This window comes from Chroicocephalus ridibundus, chromosome 2, assembly GCF_963924245.1.
Source record: "Chroicocephalus ridibundus chromosome 2, bChrRid1.1, whole genome shotgun sequence".
NCBI classification, from domain to species: Eukaryota; Metazoa; Chordata; class Aves; order Charadriiformes; family Laridae; genus Chroicocephalus; species Chroicocephalus ridibundus.
In genome coordinates, this window is record NC_086285.1 from 70,569,997 (window position 1) to 70,589,468 (window position 19,472).

The window sequence follows — 19,472 nt, forward strand, 5'->3', positions numbered from 1 at the left end:
TCAACTGCAAAGGAGGAAAATGAGATGTAACTGGTTAACAGTATCATCAGATGTTCAAGAAAAGAAACAAGCATTTTGTAAAATCAGGAATAAAATATTTCTAGCAAAATGGCTCAGGAAAGACAGCTTTGCAGTCTTTCAGTACAAGCAGGATGCAAGTTTAAATGCAAGACAGACCAAAACTTGAATTAATGAATAAAATTTAAATTTTTCACTAGTCATAGTCAAAACACAAAAGTATTCAAATAATTCTCCATTGAAATATGACATCAATGTATGTTTTCAGCTTTCTACAGCTTTTCTTTCAACACGTTTTGCATTAAGGAGATTAAACGCGGCCAGCGCAACCACAGGTTCAGGTATATTGTTTAGGGTTGGGGAGTAGGGAGGGGTGGAACAAGATGACAGGGAGTATTTTAAAGTACTTGAAGAAAAGGAGAAATAGTATTTTCAGCTTTTTCAAGTGTCCAAAATACAATCCTGTACCATCCCACCTCCATCAACACTGATCGTCCCTCCCAAAACAAAGGATCGTTCCCTTTTAGTTCAACTCTGCTGCACCGGTAAACACACAAACGTCACTAAGCAACACCGTACATCCTTCCTCTCTCTCACTTGGGTTCCACCACTTGCAATCAGACAACCAGCTAGATTCTGGCCAAGAATTAAAATCTTTCCCTTCTACTCTTATGAAAACTTTTCAATTAACTTTAGCAAGCAAAGCACCCACAAAAGGCACTGTATGACACCTATTAGATAGCTGCCCTGTCAGGAAAACCTAGCCATTCTCAAAGCACTCCTCTTGTAATCGTTCTGCTTAATCCCAGGAAAACACTTTACCTCCTCACCTTCAAACTAGAAACAGATGAAAGGCGGATTTGAAAAAGTGTAATTAAGATTTAAAACATTTGATGACAGCTTGGCAGCTCTGAACATTCACCCAAAAAATCTGAATTATGTGACTTGTCTGATATTGTTACCTGTAATTTTGTACCCATATGCAGCCAGTTGTCCAGCCATATATTCGCCATCAGAATTATTGTGAGAACATCCCCATGTACGAATCCAGATTTTCTGAGCACCAGGAATAATGCTGTTAAGTAAACAATGAATGAAAAAGGCAAGTTAAAAGATGAACAAGCTTCCTCTTTAAGCCCATTGAACAGATTCAATTAATTGTAATTCTCCAAATATAAAACAAGCAACACAAACAGTAACAACTCCAAAACAGCTGGGGAAGAACATCATGGTTATGTGATTTTAGTGTAGTGGGTATTAGGTCTGGCTGGCATGGAGTTAACTTTCTCCACAGAAACCTGCACGATGCTGTGTTTTGTATTTGCGACTGTAACAGTGTTGATAACACACCTTTGTTACAGCTATGGCTGAACAGTGCTTGCACAGCACCAAAACCTTCTGTTTCCCACTATGCTCTACACTGCCACAAGTAGGCTGGGGGTGGACAACAGGTTGGGAGGGAACAGAGCCAGAATAGTTGACCCAAATCGACCACGGGGATAATCCATACTAGATGGCATCATGCTCAGCAATAAAAACTGGGGGTTTGGTCCTTCCAAAGCAGCCATTGTTCTGAGACTGGGTTGAGCATCAGTCTGCTCATGGGAGGTGGTAAGTGATTGCTTTTGCATCCTTTGCGTTTTTCCCCTCCTCTTTCCTTCACTTAAACTGTCTTTATCCGAACCCACAAGTTTTCTTACTTTTGCTCTTCCAATTCTCTCCTGCAACCTACTTGGAGGAGGGTTGAGCAAGTGGCCGGGTGGCTGCTCAGTTGTTGGCCATGGCCAGTCCACCACAAGTGGCAAGAAAAGAGTTTTAGAATGAAGAAGGAACTGTAGGATAATGGTGGATAATGGAGAAGAGTGGTAGGCTGAGAGGAGATTTGCTACACAGAGGTTCACAAACTTCAGTATACAAACTAACTTTCTGAAAATTGTATCATTAACAAATGACCTCCAAGTGACTGCACTGAAATTAGGCCACCAGCAAACAGAGCTAAACTGCAACCTTTTGATATTATTACACCCCTTCATTGTAGTTCCCTCCATATAAGTCTTTATTAATCCTTAACTTAAGCCTGCCACCAGCCACATTAAAATCTGAAAGCTCATATTCCAACCTTTCTGGGCTATAGACGCAGCATGGGAGATACTGCACCATGGAGCTAGCACATACAATGGTTTAAGAACTAACAAAAAAATTCTGCAAGAAGGTCTCACTGAAACTCCAGGGATAATTGTGCCAATGAACTAAAGTAAAGTACAAGAATGACACACATCCTAGAACACAATCCCTTGCCCGTCCATGTATTTTTTCTCCTCCCACACTTCTTTTTTTAAAAGATACTTCCCCTAGCTAGAAATAGAAATCTGTTAATGGAAGATTAATGGTCATTAAGTAGACATGTGCAACACGTGTTGCATGGTTACAATGTATTTAGACTTCCTACTGTCTAAGCAACATACATTCAATGTGCTTTCTTGGGTCAAAACCACTAAAATACAGCTTGTATCTATCTTTATAGTACCTGAATACTCGGGAGAATGAAGTGCTAGTGTGACCAAAACAAAATCCAGATCTCTGAACTGCAGCAGAAACTAGAATCAGTAACTGAGTTACCTATACTTTAATCAGTTTCACTGAAGGAGAAAATTCATTCTGTTCTTATGCTATATACATTCTGTAATTATTGCATACTATTTCCACTGAAATAAAACAGTAAGTTTAAAAGAAGTTTCACTATATCACTTGCAGGATGTACATACAAAAAGTACAGCCTTTGAAATCCCAAGTTCCAGAAACCAGGTGGAAAAACTGAAGCAAGGAAGACATACCCCTCGTGGAAGAGCATCGGGTCAGGGAATACTTCAGTAAACCAGACATATATAAGTCCCTGTGCCCTGATAGCACATACCCACAAGAGAGATACAGACATACTGGAGAGAGTTCAAAGGGCATGTAGATTATTAAAAGACTAGAGCATCTCTTCTCATAAGAGGAGAGGCTGAGAGAGCTGTTCAGCCTGGGGAAGAGAAGGCTCAGGGGGATCTCATCAATGTGTATAAATACCTGAAGGGAGGGGGCAAAGAGGACAGAGCCAGGCTCTTTTCAGCAGTGCCCAGTGACAGGACCAGAGGCAATGGGCACAAAATAAAACAGTGGAGGCTCACTCTGAACATCAGGAAACACATTTTCACTGTGTGGCCGGCACAGGTTACCCAGGGAGGAGAAATTAAAAAACTAGGCACAGTCCTGGCCAACTGGTTCTCGGTGGCCCTCCTTGAGCAGGGGTTTGGACAAGATGACCTTCGGACATCCCTTCCAACCTCAACCCTTTTTTGATTTTCAGGATTTCGTTTATATTTCTTGTTCCAGATGCCAAAATGCCTCTAGGACTGCATTTTGAAGAGCTCAGCTTCTATGTAAGTAATTAAGGTGAAGCAGACAATTTTTCAAAAATGTTTTACACACAAAAGCTTACATAACAGGAACCATTTTTCCAGTCTGATTACTCCATTAATCAATATCTCAGTCATAACTTATTTCTACAGCAAACGTGCCTAGGACAAGAAATTTGCTTAGGATTTATTAGTCATTATCACTAGATTTTATAAACACTATTTTACTAATTTTTACCTTGTACTCAGATTTTACATTATGAGATAATAAGAACTTTGACCTTATTTTTAGAAGCTGACAGTGCACACAAGATATGAGAAAAGCAACAAGATAGGACTGATGGAAGAATTTACCTGTCACTTGGGGGATCATCATCTGTCTGAGTATTTTTTTGTGAATTGCGTTTTCGCACTTTTGGAAAAACATTCTTTCTTACAAACTGCCGATCATGTGGTTTCAAATCTTCTGCTGACACAATATCTTCAATATCTTCAAGCACTGAATCACAGGCAGCAGGCATCTTCAAGAAGCCTTAGAGAAGACTGGTATTAGCAAGCATTTGAATATAAAAGCAAGGCCTAGTATCTACTGCATATGTTCTCATAAAGTCAGATATATTTCTACATATACCTGCAATATATCATACATCTGAGGGATATTGAGCACAGAAAAACAATCAACTATCCAGAGATATTTCCTGATGCCCTCTTCCCCCAAGATCCCTCAAACACAGGCAGGGAGAAAGACACAAACGATAGTTTTGTGGTGTTTTTTTAATAATCTGTACCTTGTCATCTTCTAATTCAAAAACCCTGCAGCACCTCTGACGTGACATATCCAAGATCCAAGTGTTCTTAATCATGTCAGGCATCATAATGAAATAATGAGTTCATGTTATGTGATAGATATGCTTCCACTCACATCACAGGAGAAGAATGAAAGATACAGCATTCAAGTGCCTGCTTCAGAGGCTGTTCTAGCTCTTTTATTTGTGTGTTGAAAACAGGTACACAGTAGTACAATATGTCTTCATAGTTCTTTTGAAAACAAATCAAACTATTCCTAGAATTCCAGATCCCACAGGCTTTTCATTTGAATTACTTCATTCATCAGACAGCAAAGTAAGAATTCCTGTCCTCAGGTACAAGATGTTAAACAACTGTACCTAGCTAACACAAAATAGCTAGAGTATCATTTGGCTTAAATAATATATTAGAAGATCATTAAAAGCTAATTATATTTTCCACAAGAAAGTAAATATATATCTCCCAGCAGATCTCAAGATTATTTGCTAAAGGAGCCTATAAAGCAAAAGGAATACCATTAATTACACACCTCACACCGTGCTGCGTGTAATCCTTAATCAGAATAAAGTCTGATTTACCATTGGAAATTTGGGTTTATATATGTCTCAACAGTTTACTAAGGCAATCACATAAGGGCATTTCACAGAGTTTACAGGGAAAATACAAAATGTTCCTAACTCCCAGTGAAGAACAAAACAAACTAGGCTTTAATTTCTTTAAAACCAGATTTCAGGAACAGAAAATTCAGGCTACTGGCGTACAAAATACTTTCAGATGTTGCAGTTGAATTATTCAAGAACATAAGAAGTTAAACACCTGTGCATTTTCCCAGTATGAGTGCTTCAGTCAATCTTGCAAAATAGTCTTTGAAATAAAACTTAATATAATCTGAACAATTACACATCTGCATTTAACTTAAAAAGGAATACAAATGATGTCACAGAAAAGATGCACTTGACAAAAATGCTTAAGCATTTAGCATTCTTCTAGCTCAAAAATCCCAGGATCTATAAAAAAATGCAGCAGAGGATCAACAAAAATAAAAAGCTGTGAAAAGTCTAGCAATAAAAAAATATTGGTAGGGAAGTTACATACCTTACAATACTTTATACCACTAACAGTATGTATAAATAGCTGAAGTTATCAACTCAATACAGGGAAGGAAAAAAAAGGTTTCGACTTGTTTTTTCTCCCTTCCAGAAAAATATCTGACATAATGGAGCAGCTGGCAAACCAAATAAGCTTAGTTTATTTCAGTGGCCCTTAAAAGAAAGAATATAGCCAAATAAAGTTCATACCTTTTTAAGCTTGGTCTAAATCCTCTTGGATAATAATCCTGGGGAAAAAAGAAAAAGAAAAGATATAGCATGAACAAGCATAACTAAAAGACAGAAAACCATGAGTTCATGTTATTGTCCAACAAGCATTCATCTTTCATCTGCAGAAATCTGTTTCTTGCTCAGTTTGACCTCGTTAAGACTAGTTACACGTGCTGACTGGCTGACTGGGTGGAACAGTAGCCACACTTTCCCTGTCCTTCCCCAAGCAGAAGTATCTTTTTGTCCTTCTTTTACATTAGACTTTGACAAAAAAAGACTCTGTATTTAAATTATTTCAGTCTTCTCCTCCTCCAGATTTCTATCTTCAATTACGAGTTTAAAATTTTGAATGAAAAAAAGGAAAAAGACTGACTGACAAGGAGAATACAATTTCATAAGTTTAATTTCCTTCAAGAGTGTGATTAACAGTAAATTTTAGCTAAAGACAGTATTTTTTTATTATTATTATTACAAACACTTGTCAAGTCTTTTTTAGAACAGATTATTTGACATCTGCACTGGTTCCATATGCAAGCATGAGATCTCTTCTTCACAAGCAAATAAATATAGATTTCTGCAGTTACTCTGACAGATTGACTGAAATAAGAGGCAATAATAAAACTAGAAGCTAATGTGTTCTTCTTATACTGTGAAGTTGTATCTACAGAATTTACATTTCTCTTTTAAAAAATGAATGTTAATAAATAAAAGCCCATAAAAGCGTTTTTAGTGTCTTGACACAAACAGAACTTCCCTCGACCCTGGTCTATTTCAGTCATCCCTCCTTGATCTTCTTACATATACCAACAAAGTACTTCTTTCCACAGAGAAAACTTCCATCCAGGTGGAAGCGGACTGCTCTTTCCTCCATTTACCAACAGGTGTCTCCGGTAAAGCCCCGGCCTTTTATCCCCAGGCTTGCACAGAGCAGAAGAAAATTAGCGTTAATATAAAATAAAACCGACCCACCGCGGCCCACTTCAGAGCTCCCAGGGCAACCTTTTTCCGTGCCCGCGGGCAAGCGGCAACCGGGCCGCCGGCCTGACCCGGCCTGCAGCAAAGAGGTCCCGGAGCCCGGCTGCGGCTCGGCCCCCTCGCCCACACCGGGCTCCCGTCCCGCTGAGGGCACAGGGGTTGATGGCAATCCAGCCGCCAAAACCTCTGGAGGCTCCCGCCAGACGGGCCATCCCCCTCCCCCGCCTTTAACGCTGAGCCCAGGGGAGGCCCCGCAGGGGACGGGAGCGTCGCGGAGGCGGGACACCGGCAGAGCCGAGCTGGGGAGAGGGAGATGACTCGGCCGTTATCACCATAACCAGCGGGAAAGGGGGAGGAGGGCTCACCGGCAAGCCCCGTCACTCACCGCCACCTCTGCTGGGCTCCGCCATCACGCCCGCCTCGCCCCGCCCCAAGCCCCACCGCGCGCGCAACAGCGCCGCGACGGCGGCCGGCAGCGGCCAAACTCCTCCACGGGGCTCAGCGGCGCAGCCTCGCCAGAGCCGGGGCGGAGCGGAGCGGTGGCAGCGGGGCGGTCCGGACCTGACGGGTCCCGCCGCGAGAGCGCCGGGATGCTCGAGAGCCATGGCTGGCCCTCCCTCCTCCTCCTCCTCCTCCTCCTCCTCCTCCTTCTTTCTCCGGTGGACTGCCGTACGTGGGGGGAAGAGCAGAGCTGAGGCCTGTCCGGAGCTGGGGGCGGCGGCCGTTAGGGCCGTTGGAGCCCCTAACGGCTCCTCGCGCGCTAGGCCGTCCCGGCCCTCAGTGGGGAAGTGGGAGAGAAACGGGGAGCGGCGTCGCTTCCACCGCTTCGGGAAAAAAAAATGGGGCGACCCTGCCTTCGTCCCCTGGAAGCCGTTAGGGGCCGGCTCTCGGGTTTTGCGGGGGAGGGCCCCCGCTGCCGGCCGCGGGGCCCAGAGCAGCGGGCGGGAGGTCGCCCGGCATCTTCTCTTCGGACGGCGGCGGTTGAAAACGGCTGCGGGCTCCCCGTCCTCCCCGCCCTCAGCAATAAGAGGCTGCCCATTAGAGCCCTGCTGCTTTGCCCCTGAGCCCTCGGGTCGCTTTTTGAGGCCGTGGCTGTAAGGAGCTGGGATCCGCAACGGCTTCGAGTTGCCAGGCTGGTGCTGGCGTTGTACTGGAAACATCAGATATTGTGAGACTGAAGGTGAATTCGTTGAGTTGAAAGTGGGATTTCCTCCATCAGTGGCTGTGACCAGTGCGGGAGAGCCTGCTGAGCACCAAGGCCACATGTCCTCTGCTCAAGTTTCCCCAGATGCCTGGAGACTCACCTTTATTTTAATTGAAAATTAAGTCCAGGAATATGTGTCCGGTGAAAACAGTTGGATTCAGATGTATCTGAAACAAATGACGAGCTATTTATTCCTGTTGTGGCCACAACACTTTTTTTTTTTTAATCAGTAATTTCCTCAAAATGCTAGTAGCAACTTTTCTGTTTACTCTGGAAGTCATTGGTCAAAATATTTAATATTAGATGACTGAAGTTTCTGGCATTGCTTTTCCTCCGATGGAGGGCTAGTACCAACTTTTCAGATTAAGATTTAGACGTTAGTCTGGGTGTTTAAACTTGGATGGCTAAAGCTAGGGCTCTAAGCAGACAGATTAAGTGTATAGTTTCCTTGTTGATCAAAATGTTATAGAGGGTGAGCATAATATTATTGCATTGTTTTTAATATACACAACTAACCTAAAAAGGTTATTTATATTGCATCTTTAAAATATTTTTTTTTATTTTGGGGCAGCCTGCTTTGTAATATAAAATTCACCATGTCTTGTAATTGGATTTCAACCATTAAGTTACTCTCTTTAAAAGGAGCCTTTGGAATCCTTATTTTATTCTCCAGATAGCAGATTATAGTCTCCCTTGAACTGGAGGGAAAGCGAATGAAAGCCCTGAGTGTATTCTGTAATAGGCCTATTGGTCTGCTAGCAGATAAAACCTGGCAACTTCTACCTATGAATATCGCTTCCCCTCCCTCTCCTGTTTCTTAAAAACTGGTGCTTATTTTATGTCACACTTATCTGACAGTGTTCACTGGCAAAAAAAAGGATAACAATGAGAACAAAGTAACAGGAGAGACTTGAAGAGGAAAATTGGGACAGAAAGAAACAAGCACTTCATTTAGATCGGTCTTAAAGAACAAATTATTCTAGGCAGGACTAAGCACTATTAATATCACTCTGGCCTCATGATAGAATCACTGTTACAGCTTAAGATACGTTTGCCTTTGTGATTTGTCTTTGTTTAAGCACACAAGTACTTTTCAGAGATACTCTCAGTGGGACAGTGAGTGGTGCGTAATCCATTTTTTTTGCAGCATTTTTAGCCCAGAAGAAAATGGAGGAAAACATCTTAAAATCAGTAGTCACATTAATCTGTTTTAGACATCTTCCTTCAGTAGTGCTTAGTGTGTAAGTAATGACATATATATTACCAATCAGTATTTTAACTGCTTCCTGATAAGTTTAGTGATTCTCTTCCCTTTTCTTTTCAGTTTCCCGAATTCTGTTTTCTAAGTATTTCACATGCAGTCCTTGAATTAAACTTCTCTGTTCTGAGAGCACTTGCACTGCACTACACCACAGTTATCTTGACTAGCCAAGTGTTACCTCTCTGGTTAAAAAAAACTGGGCAGACATCAGTGCTGGTTTATGGTTGACTAAAAAAGCGAAGCACAGCTAGCCGGCTAGACATATCCAAAAATCTCCAGATGGCCATGATTGATAAACCACTACTTGCTAAGGGGAGGCGGTGAGCTCCAAGAGTAGCTCCCAGGCAGGAATAACCCATGAGTCCCATACCTGATGACATAAATAGGCCACGCTGATCAGTTTCAGCATGATCCGGCAGAGTCCTTACTTTGTCCCACTGCCAAGAATTCATAGTATCAAGCAGCCCTTGTGCCAGCACAGTCCTGTTCAGTTCTAGGATGTAGCCACACCACAGAAGGCACCCTTTCAGTGCTTTTGGAGCTCATAAATCTAAATAGCTTTGTAGCATATTCGTAATAACAAATGAAGCTGCACTCAGACTACTGATAGTGCAGCATGTAGCAAAGGAAGCAGATGATTCCCTACCACCTCCTGACTGCAGGAAGAGAGCTTATCTATACCTACCTGGGAAAACTGCGTTTTAAGAGATAGTGGCTGGCAGTACAACTCGCACTACCAGCCTTTTATAGACTGGCAATATACACGTCCCAGTTCCTTGAATGTCCAAACAACAGCTTTAGAATACATCCTTTTTAAGTTGCCTGCATACTGTACTTCAGGAGTGGTCAAAGACACCAGTCTCAGGCTGGGTCACCATGTTAAGTCATTAAAGGTTTTGTAGGAGTAGGTAGTTGGAAAATACAGATAGATATCTATGTTAGATATGACACTTTCTCCCTGTCAAGTTTTAGAGAGGAAAAAGTTGATATAGAAACTCCCAAATTAATAAAGGCAAAGCGTTCTGCTGGTCTTTACTTAGCTGTAGGGTAATATGCAGGCAGATCTTGCTTCAGCAAGAAAAGTAAAATGGGGAGATGAATTTTACTTGTTTATGCTTTTGTTAATATCACTCCATTGATTTTGCTCTACACGCTTTTTGTTCACTTGATCTTGAGAATTGTTGGCATTAGAGCACCAATGGCATTATGCATTAACTGTGTTACAGAAAAAAAAGGCATATACTACTAAATTTGGTGCGTATAAACATGTAGCAATATCTCATGCTACAAAAAGTAACTTACATATCTTTCATAATTTCTTTCTACAACAAAAATGTCCATCATGCTAGTGATGTAGTTTACTCTTTCAGATGTAAGTCAAAAAGAATGGAAAGTGATGGTGTCTGTCATTTGTAAGTGGACGAGTTCTCACTGTAGGTTGAAGGGCAGGAACCCCCCTGTTTTTCAATTCCCATAAGTAAAGGAGCATGTAGTTGCTTGTCGCTCAGGCCAGTTTTGACAGATTTCTCAGAATCCTTTTCCATCTGCTGGCAGCCAAGGAAGGCAGCACATATGGGCCCCAATAAAACCTCCCTGAAACTAGTATTTGTATGCTGAATAATGCTGAACCACACTGTACTAGCTCAGGGGAGCAGAATTAAGTATTTTAACTGACTGGGTATTTTCCTCCTACAATGCAGCACACCCAAAGTTTACAAAGCAGATACAGAAAGCAGAAGGAAGAGGACAGAAAATGACATGAAACCTGGCAATCAGTAGCAGATTCTAGGGGCGAATATAAAAGTGCTTATGGCAGCCGTAGAAGAGAGAAACTGAGAACAGGCCAGGAGGCTATGACAGATAGGAGACAGAAAGAGGACATTTATTGTCATCTCTGCTTCAAAGGGAGATCAGAGAACACAGTCCTCTAGCCCTCCTTTATTATTTATTGGGAATATTGAAGAACAGAGGATCTTTTCTGTAATCTTCCTTTCAGTACTGCTGTGTGCAGAAGTTAGGTGCATAAACAGATAAAATAGTTGTCTTCCTGTGTGCAGGGAAGATCACAAGACACCTATCACTTGCTCAGAAGTATAACATTTAAGCAAACAACCGTATTACTGTGCTTGTATTATCCTGATAGGTTTTTTTTTAGTAATTGATTGCCGTGCATCTAGAAAGGCACAGCACCAAAACCAGAAAGGGAGTACAAGTTTGTAAATGCATAGCTGGTTCAAGAGGCAGTTAGAGATGACTCAAGTAAGCAGAACAACTTTTCAAAGCTATTGGGAGACTTTTGGAGAATTATCAGTAGAAAGGTTAAACAGGTCAAGAATTGCGTTCATGTCCTTTAATCCTAGAATAGACGAATTTCCATGTTCATAATTCATACAGGGGAGAAAAAATAAAAATAAACCTGTGTTATCCCAACCTCTGGATCTCCAACTATGTCTCTTTATGTGTGTCTCTTATTCTTGTTTCACTCTGGCTTAAAAGAAAAACCACTGAACTTATTGTTAGCATAATAAAAAAGTGGGATTGAAACTTATCTGGTGTCAAGTGAGTGTGAGCACTAATAATGAAAATAGTAACAGCTAGGTTCCAAGAAGCAGCATGGTAGGCACCAAGAGTAAGAAGAATTTAAAAAGCTGTATACAAATCTAAACTCTTTAAAAAATCCTTTTTATTGATTCATTACCATACAAAATTTATTCAAATTACATCCATTTGAAGTGGTAAGATCACAGCTAGAGAACAGGTCATCCTTTAATAAATCTATTTACAAAACTCACCATAAAAGCTTTTTTTGTTGTTTTTGGTTTTTTTACAGTATTTTACAGAGGGTTTTTTTTTTAAACTAGCGTACAATGCAAAGCTAAATTAGATTAGTATTTTGCCCACGCACATTGGGATAAGTGTTTAATTTGTACAAAAAAAGATGGTCTGCGTTAGTCTTCATTTTCTCTTCCCCCGCAAAAGTGCCCCTTTGTCTCGCAAATCTTCATGCTCACACAACTTTTACTTTCCTCTTCCACAAGACAAAAACTTTAAATACTACAATTTTATTTACAGATCCACATCTAAAAAAACTCTTAAAAAATTACAAACCAGCTAGAAAATATTCTGGCAGTGTTTACAAATTAATTCTATTGTACAAAACTGCTAGATAACTAAAGTGTGAGTTGAGAACATATATCAACTTAAATACAACTGCTGAATGATCTATGCACACATTTGTACATATAAACACACACTTAACACTGTTTAACAGTTCTTTATGTGTTGCCCTTTATACATGTTATATTCCAAAACTCACACAGTCATACAGTGTTCTTATTAGTACTGTGACTTCTTGCCTTTTCGTGTGTGAGCTTTCATAGCAGCAACTCAATGGTACCAGAAAACCTGCATACGTAATATTCTACTACAGTACAAATAGTACTAATTTTCTGAGTATGTCAGATAAGTACAACAGTAATGCAAACAAAAGGATTATATGGGCGTCATCTAATCAACATTACATTAATTTAGCCCAGAACATGGCAACATATTTTACACTTAAAAAAAAAAAATTATTTAAGACTTCTTAGAATTCCTCTCACGTTCAAAAAATAAATATTGGTACTATACTATACTACCAAAGATCTTCAAAAAATAAATGCAATTCATTTGATGTGGTACTTACAGTTATGTACTTTGGAAAAAAATTAGTTCCATTTTGCTGGCGAAGAGAATTATAAAAAGCTGTAAGCGGAGGAAGCTAACCCACTGAGATAAATATGATATATCGAACAAACGAAGCTTGGCATAAGTGTTTTCCATAGAGGGAAAAACCCACAGTGCATCTCTAGTAGGCACTTAACACAAAGCCCCACTTAGTACCACAAAAATTTATGTACCAGTTCTAATGCACATCGGGGGCAGTAAAATTGAACTGTGCATCTTCGTTCTAGTTTAAAAAAACAACCAACAAAAAACTACTTTCACACACACGCGCACACACAAGCATTTTTAAAAATCTGCAATTACTATGAGAAGTGGCAGAACTTCATACTTTTCAATATTTGCAATATACACTACATTTACAGTGTATTTTTTTTTTTATTAAAAGCTTTTAAGGACCTAAGTATTTGACCTCATAATGAGACATATACACAGCTCAAAATGAGCATTATGACAGCAATTTAAACATTCCCACAAGTAGCTGAAGAACCCCATTTCACCCTTTTGCATTACTTCATATTTATGTTCACCGCAGGTAGAACCCATGTTGTGACACCCAAAAGACATGCATTCTCGACAGAAGGCACAGCCTGAAATACTATTATAAAATTGTTATTTAGGACTAAACCAGTTCATTGAGCCCTTCTCCGTAAAAGCCCACTGGTCACGGGAAGCAGAGACTGGGGGAGTGTGAAGACAAAACCTTTATGGTCACCTGCTTGCACTTGCGGACTTACAAGGCGCCGGAGCTCAGGGTCAAGGAGAAGGCCTTGCTGTAAAAGCCTTCACTTCTTGTTTATGGTATTTTAGGGAGTATTTATTTAAAATATCAGCACTGTTCGAGAGCCTAGGTTATTTAATAATGCTATTTTATAGTAAGTAGGGGACAATTCAATGACGGCAGGTTTTTTGATTCCATTAAAAACATGATTTAGATATGGACAGCGTTTAAGAGAATCAGCTGTATATAAATTCATCCACCAATGAAGGAAGCTTCTCTAAATCGTAAGCATCAAAGAGGTCACTGATGCCTTCTTCATCCCCAAGGCTCAGCAAATAATCTTCCTGAAGCAGAGGAGGCAGCAAATTCACAAATGGTCCTTCAAAGTTTGAGGGAATTTGGTCCTCTGTCTGCTGGAGAAGGTTGGCTGGAGAAGCCAGTGGAGAGATTGTTGCCATATTTACTGAGCAGTCACCTTGTCCTGAGTTAGCAGAAGCCACTTCTGTAAGAGGAGGGAGGGACAAAATAAAGAGGACACATTTTATCTCATTAGAAATACTAGACACAGATGAAACAAAGTAATCGCTGCATAAAGGGTTTTTCATAAAGCATCATTTCAAGAAAAAATGGCCTCCATATAATTTCTAGCTTGTTTCTGATCTGTTACAAAGGGCTTCTCAAAAATACTCATGTTGCTATCACTACTGACTTTTCTACTAAAAAATTATTTTACAAGGTTTAAACAACTACTGGGAAAAAAATAAGCATAGTGAGAGATGCCCATTTTTCCATGGAATTCATAGTCAAAGTGAATTCAACAGATGTCATCAGTGACACTGTGGCTGCATATACCAATACACAGAGATTTCTGCATCTTGTGTTGAGACGAAGCTTTGCTGCTACTGTCCTATTTTAAAAAGCAAAAGGAAGAAAATTGTTTGTTTCTTCAATATTGCATAAACTTATGTTACATAGTTCCATATGATATGCAAATATGAAACTTATTTTAAACAACTGGTGCCAAAGAAAACATATTTCCCGCTATATAAACCAGAAGGACACGGTGGAAAATGGATGCCGTAGCTTTTCCCTTCTTAGAAAAATAAAGCCGAAAAAAGAAGCGCTGGATATCCGAAGTTCAAAATGAAATCTTGAACGAAAACATGAAGGAAGGCCATTAGTATTACCAAGAAATAATTTTACCTTTGGAAAAGGTTTTGGAAATATTTCCGTTGTGGTCCTGACTATAGGTTTTCATCGGACTGAGGGCATCGTTTTCCTCTGGGCACAGATAAACTTCAATAGGTCCTTGAGTACTAGATAAATGTATCAATGCACTCTGCTAACAAAACAAACATCAGTAAGGCGTTACACCAATGAACATGACAGAATATTGACAATACAGAGTAAATTCTTACTGAGGTGTGTTTGAATACATTTTTTACTAACCAAGAGAACCTGAAATCCCCCCTGCTTTTTTTTTTTTGAAGATGTGAAATGCTTGGCTAATGTACCCTGTAGACTGGAAGAGAACGTGAAAGCTTTTCCCACTGTCTGCAGTGCACAAATGTCGGAAGCCCACCCATTTTATATGTTGTATCATAACCAGAGAGACATAAAGGCTTGAACTCCTATAATTTTCTTATAAACACAATAACCTGGAGCATTCTGATGGAAGAAAACCATGGGATGCAAGTCACAGGTTTTATTATTATTCATAACAATGTTATTGGATTTATTTGTGTAAATGTTTCTGCTTTAAAAGAATGCCAAGACATCCTTCTCACTCACCCCAAAACCTTCAGCGCTAGTTCACGCTGAACTCAAGTAGCTGTATGTAAGTTCCTCTGCTTATCAGGGAAGTTTTTCCAAATAACAAAAAAAGAAAGAACATGCCATTTTCTTCACCCCACCCTGTTTATATAAGTCCTTCTGCCCCCTCAAGGCAGCAACTCTAATTTTGATGGTGTTTCTGAATAACAGTAACTCCTAATTCGTCTCAAGAAATTACCTTTTCTTAACTTTCACACATTGATGCAATACAACAAGATGACATATATAGACAGATAGAAAATGTGCAAACTTGCTCTTAGTTTTATGATGGAAAATCATAAATGACTCCAGTCAAAAATAAACCCGCTCCAGCTGTATTGCATTAGCGGTTTTTAAAAGTATGAATACAGGCTTTATATACCTCTTCACAGGCTTGTTTCAAATACATTTTATTGTGCCCTCTGACAAAAAGCTCCTCATATTATTTGCGTTCTGATGGTTATGTAGCATAATAGTCAGCATTTACAAGTACAGAGAAACAACAACTGAACAGGGATACCCCAGGGCAGAGAAAACAGTTAAGAGTACTTAGGGCAATGCTAAAGATAATTAGAAATAAGGAGATGGGAAGAGCAGGAATTGGGGAAGGTACTGCTGAGTGACTGAGGTATGCAAAAAAAGACACTGAAACATAACTGCAAGTGAGAGAAAGAAATAGGACTTCTACTGCCTGAAGCTGAACATTAAATGTATAAGTTGGGCATAGCGGGTAAGGGAGGTCTAGGCGCTAGCTTTAATGACTGCGCGCGTCTCTCTCTACCCGCCTGATTTCACTGAATAAAAAAAAATGAAGCGTAATGCCTAGGGAAACAAACAGGAAAGCAGGCAGTGATAACGGTACATATTTATGGATACTGATGAAAGATATCCCCTTCCTCACAGCAGCAAAATTACTTATTCTTCCAAAACCTGCACCTATGTTCAAAGGGGGAATTAACGACAAAGGTAGGGTGGAAAAAAAGGATATAAACCATAATGGGCCTAAGCAAGCGAAGAATAATGTTAGTAAAAGAAATGACAGAGCATCTGGAGTCTGTTCCTGCCCGCCCGGCAGCAGGTGGCCCTGGCTCAGCAGAACCAGCCCAAGAGCAGGTATGAAGGAATAACGTAGGAATATGAATACAGCACGGAGGTTTCTGGGGTTTAGCCCTATGTCTAATTGCTCCTTGAGAGACAAAATTAGGTACGTTTTTGAATCTCTACAGCAGTGGCTCGTGCAAATTATTTGCGCTTGCCCAACATACTTGGGTCTGTCATAGCAACTGGGAATTGCAAAGCAGCTCACTTTTGCCACTGAGAGGTAAAATCCCAGGAACAGCTGAACCATGCGGTTCATAAACCATGAGAGGAATGACAAAAAGTAAAGCTACTCCCTGAGGATATCTTCAAAGAAAAGCCACCTAAAGCATTTTTCTCTGCAACTGTGACATCAGGTAAGAAAAGGGAGAAGCACCTAAGCTACCCTAGACATCTACCTGGGCTAAGGAAAAGAAACAAAATGAGGATAAAAGAACGAAAGCCAGGCATCTCATATACAAAAGCTGGCACTTAGGGAGAGACTGTGGCTTGAACAGCAAGGGGCAAAAGAAGAGGGACACAGCTGAACACAGCCAGCTTCAGAAATAGAAGTACTTATTATAAAATAGGAAAGGAAATCTCCATCCCTACAGACTTCACAATAGCAAACAAGAAGTGGACTAGCTGAACATACAAAGTTTTACACAGGCGTGTAAAATCAGTGTCAATGAAGCAAAGATGATGATGGAAGAAGGAAGGGCAAGAATGGATTCTAGGAGTAAAACACAAGTTTCTGCAATAACTGTCATACTTCAGAAAAGAAAATCCTACATGAAAACATATGTCTCAATAAATTAGGATATCAGTAGTATGAGTCATCAAGATGCTTACGGCTTTCAGTTATCCATGAACTTCATAACTAAAACTACATAAAGCTAAAAAAAAAAAAAAAAAAAAAAAAGGAGCTGAATCTCTTAAGAGAAAGATTTTACATGGTTACAAACAGGAAGTTTCAACTGTCAAGGAAAAGCTCTTCTTTTGCCATAAATTATGGCAAAAGAGAATAATCTGTAAATAGTGTGGATTACTCTGAAGGACAGCTGGAATTGAGAGAAAAGGAACAAAAAATGATTGCTTTGTGTAAAATGATTTGTAAAGATTCCCCTTCCCTTTTTTTTTTTTAAAAAAAACCCACACCTCCAAAGTTTGTAAAAACATGAATATAGGACTGTACGCCAATATAATCCAACTTGGGCATCGGTTACCACAGTAAAACTCACAGCACACTTCCTCCATCTGTAGAAAAATGATATACAACCCGGCAGGAAAAGCCAGGTTCTCCTTACCTCCACTGGGTCAGGCACTTCAAGTCTTGTTTCTGGAGGAGCTTTCACAACTATAACAGTTTGGTCTTTAAGGCCACTAATTTTTCGAATATCTTGATACGTCACATAAGCTAATGTAATCACCGTTAAGGAATTTTCCAAGCCAGGTTATGATATATTCAGACTATTAGAAGACACAGAATTCTTTAAATTATTTTTCCATTTTCTCATGGCTACGTTGTTCTTAGGCCAAAGTTTTCTATTCTCTACACTGGTTATGATTGCAGTGAAACTGTGTGGGAATTCCCCTTTGATCTAACAGCTGGGGCCACTACCAAGTGAGAAAAGGGATTCTCCGTGCTGAGTCCTTCTCTCTCTTCTCCTTCACAGGCGTAAAGCTACATACGCTAAAGCTCAACAACGCGCAATTACTCGCAGACTGCGCAAAGCCAAATTTTTTACAAACTTGCTATGAAAATGCAGAGAACTGGAAATCACAGAAAAAATGTAAAGGAATTTACAGATGCGTGTTTTAGATGTGCATACACAGTATCTTTTTGAAGTCATCAATAAAATAATAATTGCAATTTTCATTTGGGGCATTGTAAACATATGTATATTTACTTATTCATTTATATTATATGAAATTATTTCAAAATACTGTTTACACAACTACTTCAAACAACTTGACAGTGCAGAAAGTTGATTTCTGCATAAGCACAGAACGAACAAAACTATTTTGCTGTTCAACGTGATTTTTTTTCCAAATCAACGTGAGCATTTTGGTGGGTTACTGCACGATGGCGCCTCACTTACTGACCTGTGGTGTCACAGAGCTTTTGGTCACAAAATATAAAACAGCCGCAATCACACACAAGCGCTTCCAGCTCTTTAGTTTTGTCATCCATGAGGCATCTAGCATAATATTCATGCCAAAGAAATAAAGATCCTAATTTATTATTACGCTTTTTGGGGGGTGTAAATGTGAACAATTTTGGTAAATGCCTACTGCTACCACAGGGTAAGACAAACTGCCTGAGGTCAAAACGCCAATACATCTCACATCTGACTCGGACCAGATGCAAAGTAACAGGTCAGGGGGCAAAACGACGGGTCAGCTTTCAGGCAAATGGCTTTCATCAAGGCTTCCACCACTCCTAAACTAAGGTTTAGTAAGGTTTGCAAAGGCAGAGTACACACTACAGCAACAGTGGCTGTCGCTATGTGGACAAAGGAAAGGATCACGTGGTTTTCGTACACAAAACCAATCTTCCTTGCTGTAGCTAAAAGCTCCCCATGCTAATGCCGGGCATATCCCAAAACGTTCAAGGTAGTGATCAGTTACTCTCTGATTCTATTTATAAGGAGGAAGCACACAGCTGAGACACAGTGTTTTGGCACTACCTACTCATGAGGGAGAAGAAAAACACTTTCAAAAGCAGAAAGTTTGCCCTCAGAGATTAAGCAAAGGAAGGGGCTTCTCAGCTCTGTGAGTGCTCAGGAGGACACCTCATGTCACACTGCAGTGAGGTGAGCGAAAGGCCATACTGGGACGCACTCGGATTCGTCCCCAGGTTTCCCACTTCCACATTCCTTCCTCAGTAATCACTAGTATTATCATTAGAGTCACAGAAGGATTCGGGGGATACGCTCTCCTAAACCCAAAAGCATGAGGCCAAGACGCTGCTCACGCTGCTCCCTCCTTGCCCACCCCCAGGGGAGGCAGCAAACTCCAGGCAGGCAGCTCTACCACAGCAAACCGTGCTAGAAAAAGAGAGAATTTTAATGCTCAGTTTTGTTTTTCTTTAATCTCTTTGTGGATCAAGGCAGTGCTGACCCTACTCCCTATGCCACTCGCTGGTCTTGCTTTC

The 19,472-nt window shown here is 40.3% G+C and overlaps 2 protein-coding genes across 5 annotated transcripts in view; both read right to left on the reverse strand.

Moving 5' to 3' along the window:
• The window catches only part of CDKAL1 (CDK5 regulatory subunit associated protein 1 like 1), a 427,625-nt gene extending 420,621 nt beyond the window's left edge, over positions 1–7,004 (reverse strand). The window contains exons 1-5 of one of the 4 annotated variants that reach the window (XM_063325812.1): positions 6,903–6,947; positions 6,341–6,459; positions 5,522–5,559; positions 3,771–3,948; positions 981–1,093 (exon numbers count right to left, since the gene is read on the reverse strand). In XM_063325812.1, coding sequence (XP_063181882.1) covers positions 981–1,093; positions 3,771–3,937 — 280 coding nt within the window. In that variant the 5' untranslated portion in view covers positions 3,938–3,948; positions 5,522–5,559; positions 6,341–6,459; positions 6,903–6,947. Of the gene's footprint in view, positions 1–980; positions 1,094–3,770; positions 3,949–5,521; positions 5,560–6,295; positions 6,460–6,882 lie in introns of all 4 variants that reach the window. The other 3 variants (XM_063325811.1, XM_063325809.1, XM_063325810.1) reach the window with 3 other exon arrangements.
• Positions 7,005–11,667: 4,663 nt separating this feature from the next.
• Positions 11,668–19,472, reverse strand: part of E2F3 (E2F transcription factor 3) — a 44,957-nt gene continuing 37,152 nt past the window's right edge. Inside the window, exons 5-7 of the mRNA XM_063325813.1 lie at positions 17,623–17,735; positions 14,630–14,768; positions 11,668–13,928 (exon numbers count right to left, since the gene is read on the reverse strand). Coding sequence (XP_063181883.1) covers positions 13,663–13,928; positions 14,630–14,768; positions 17,623–17,735 — 518 coding nt within the window. The 3' untranslated portion in view covers positions 11,668–13,662. The remainder of the gene's footprint in view (positions 13,929–14,629; positions 14,769–17,622; positions 17,736–19,472) is intronic.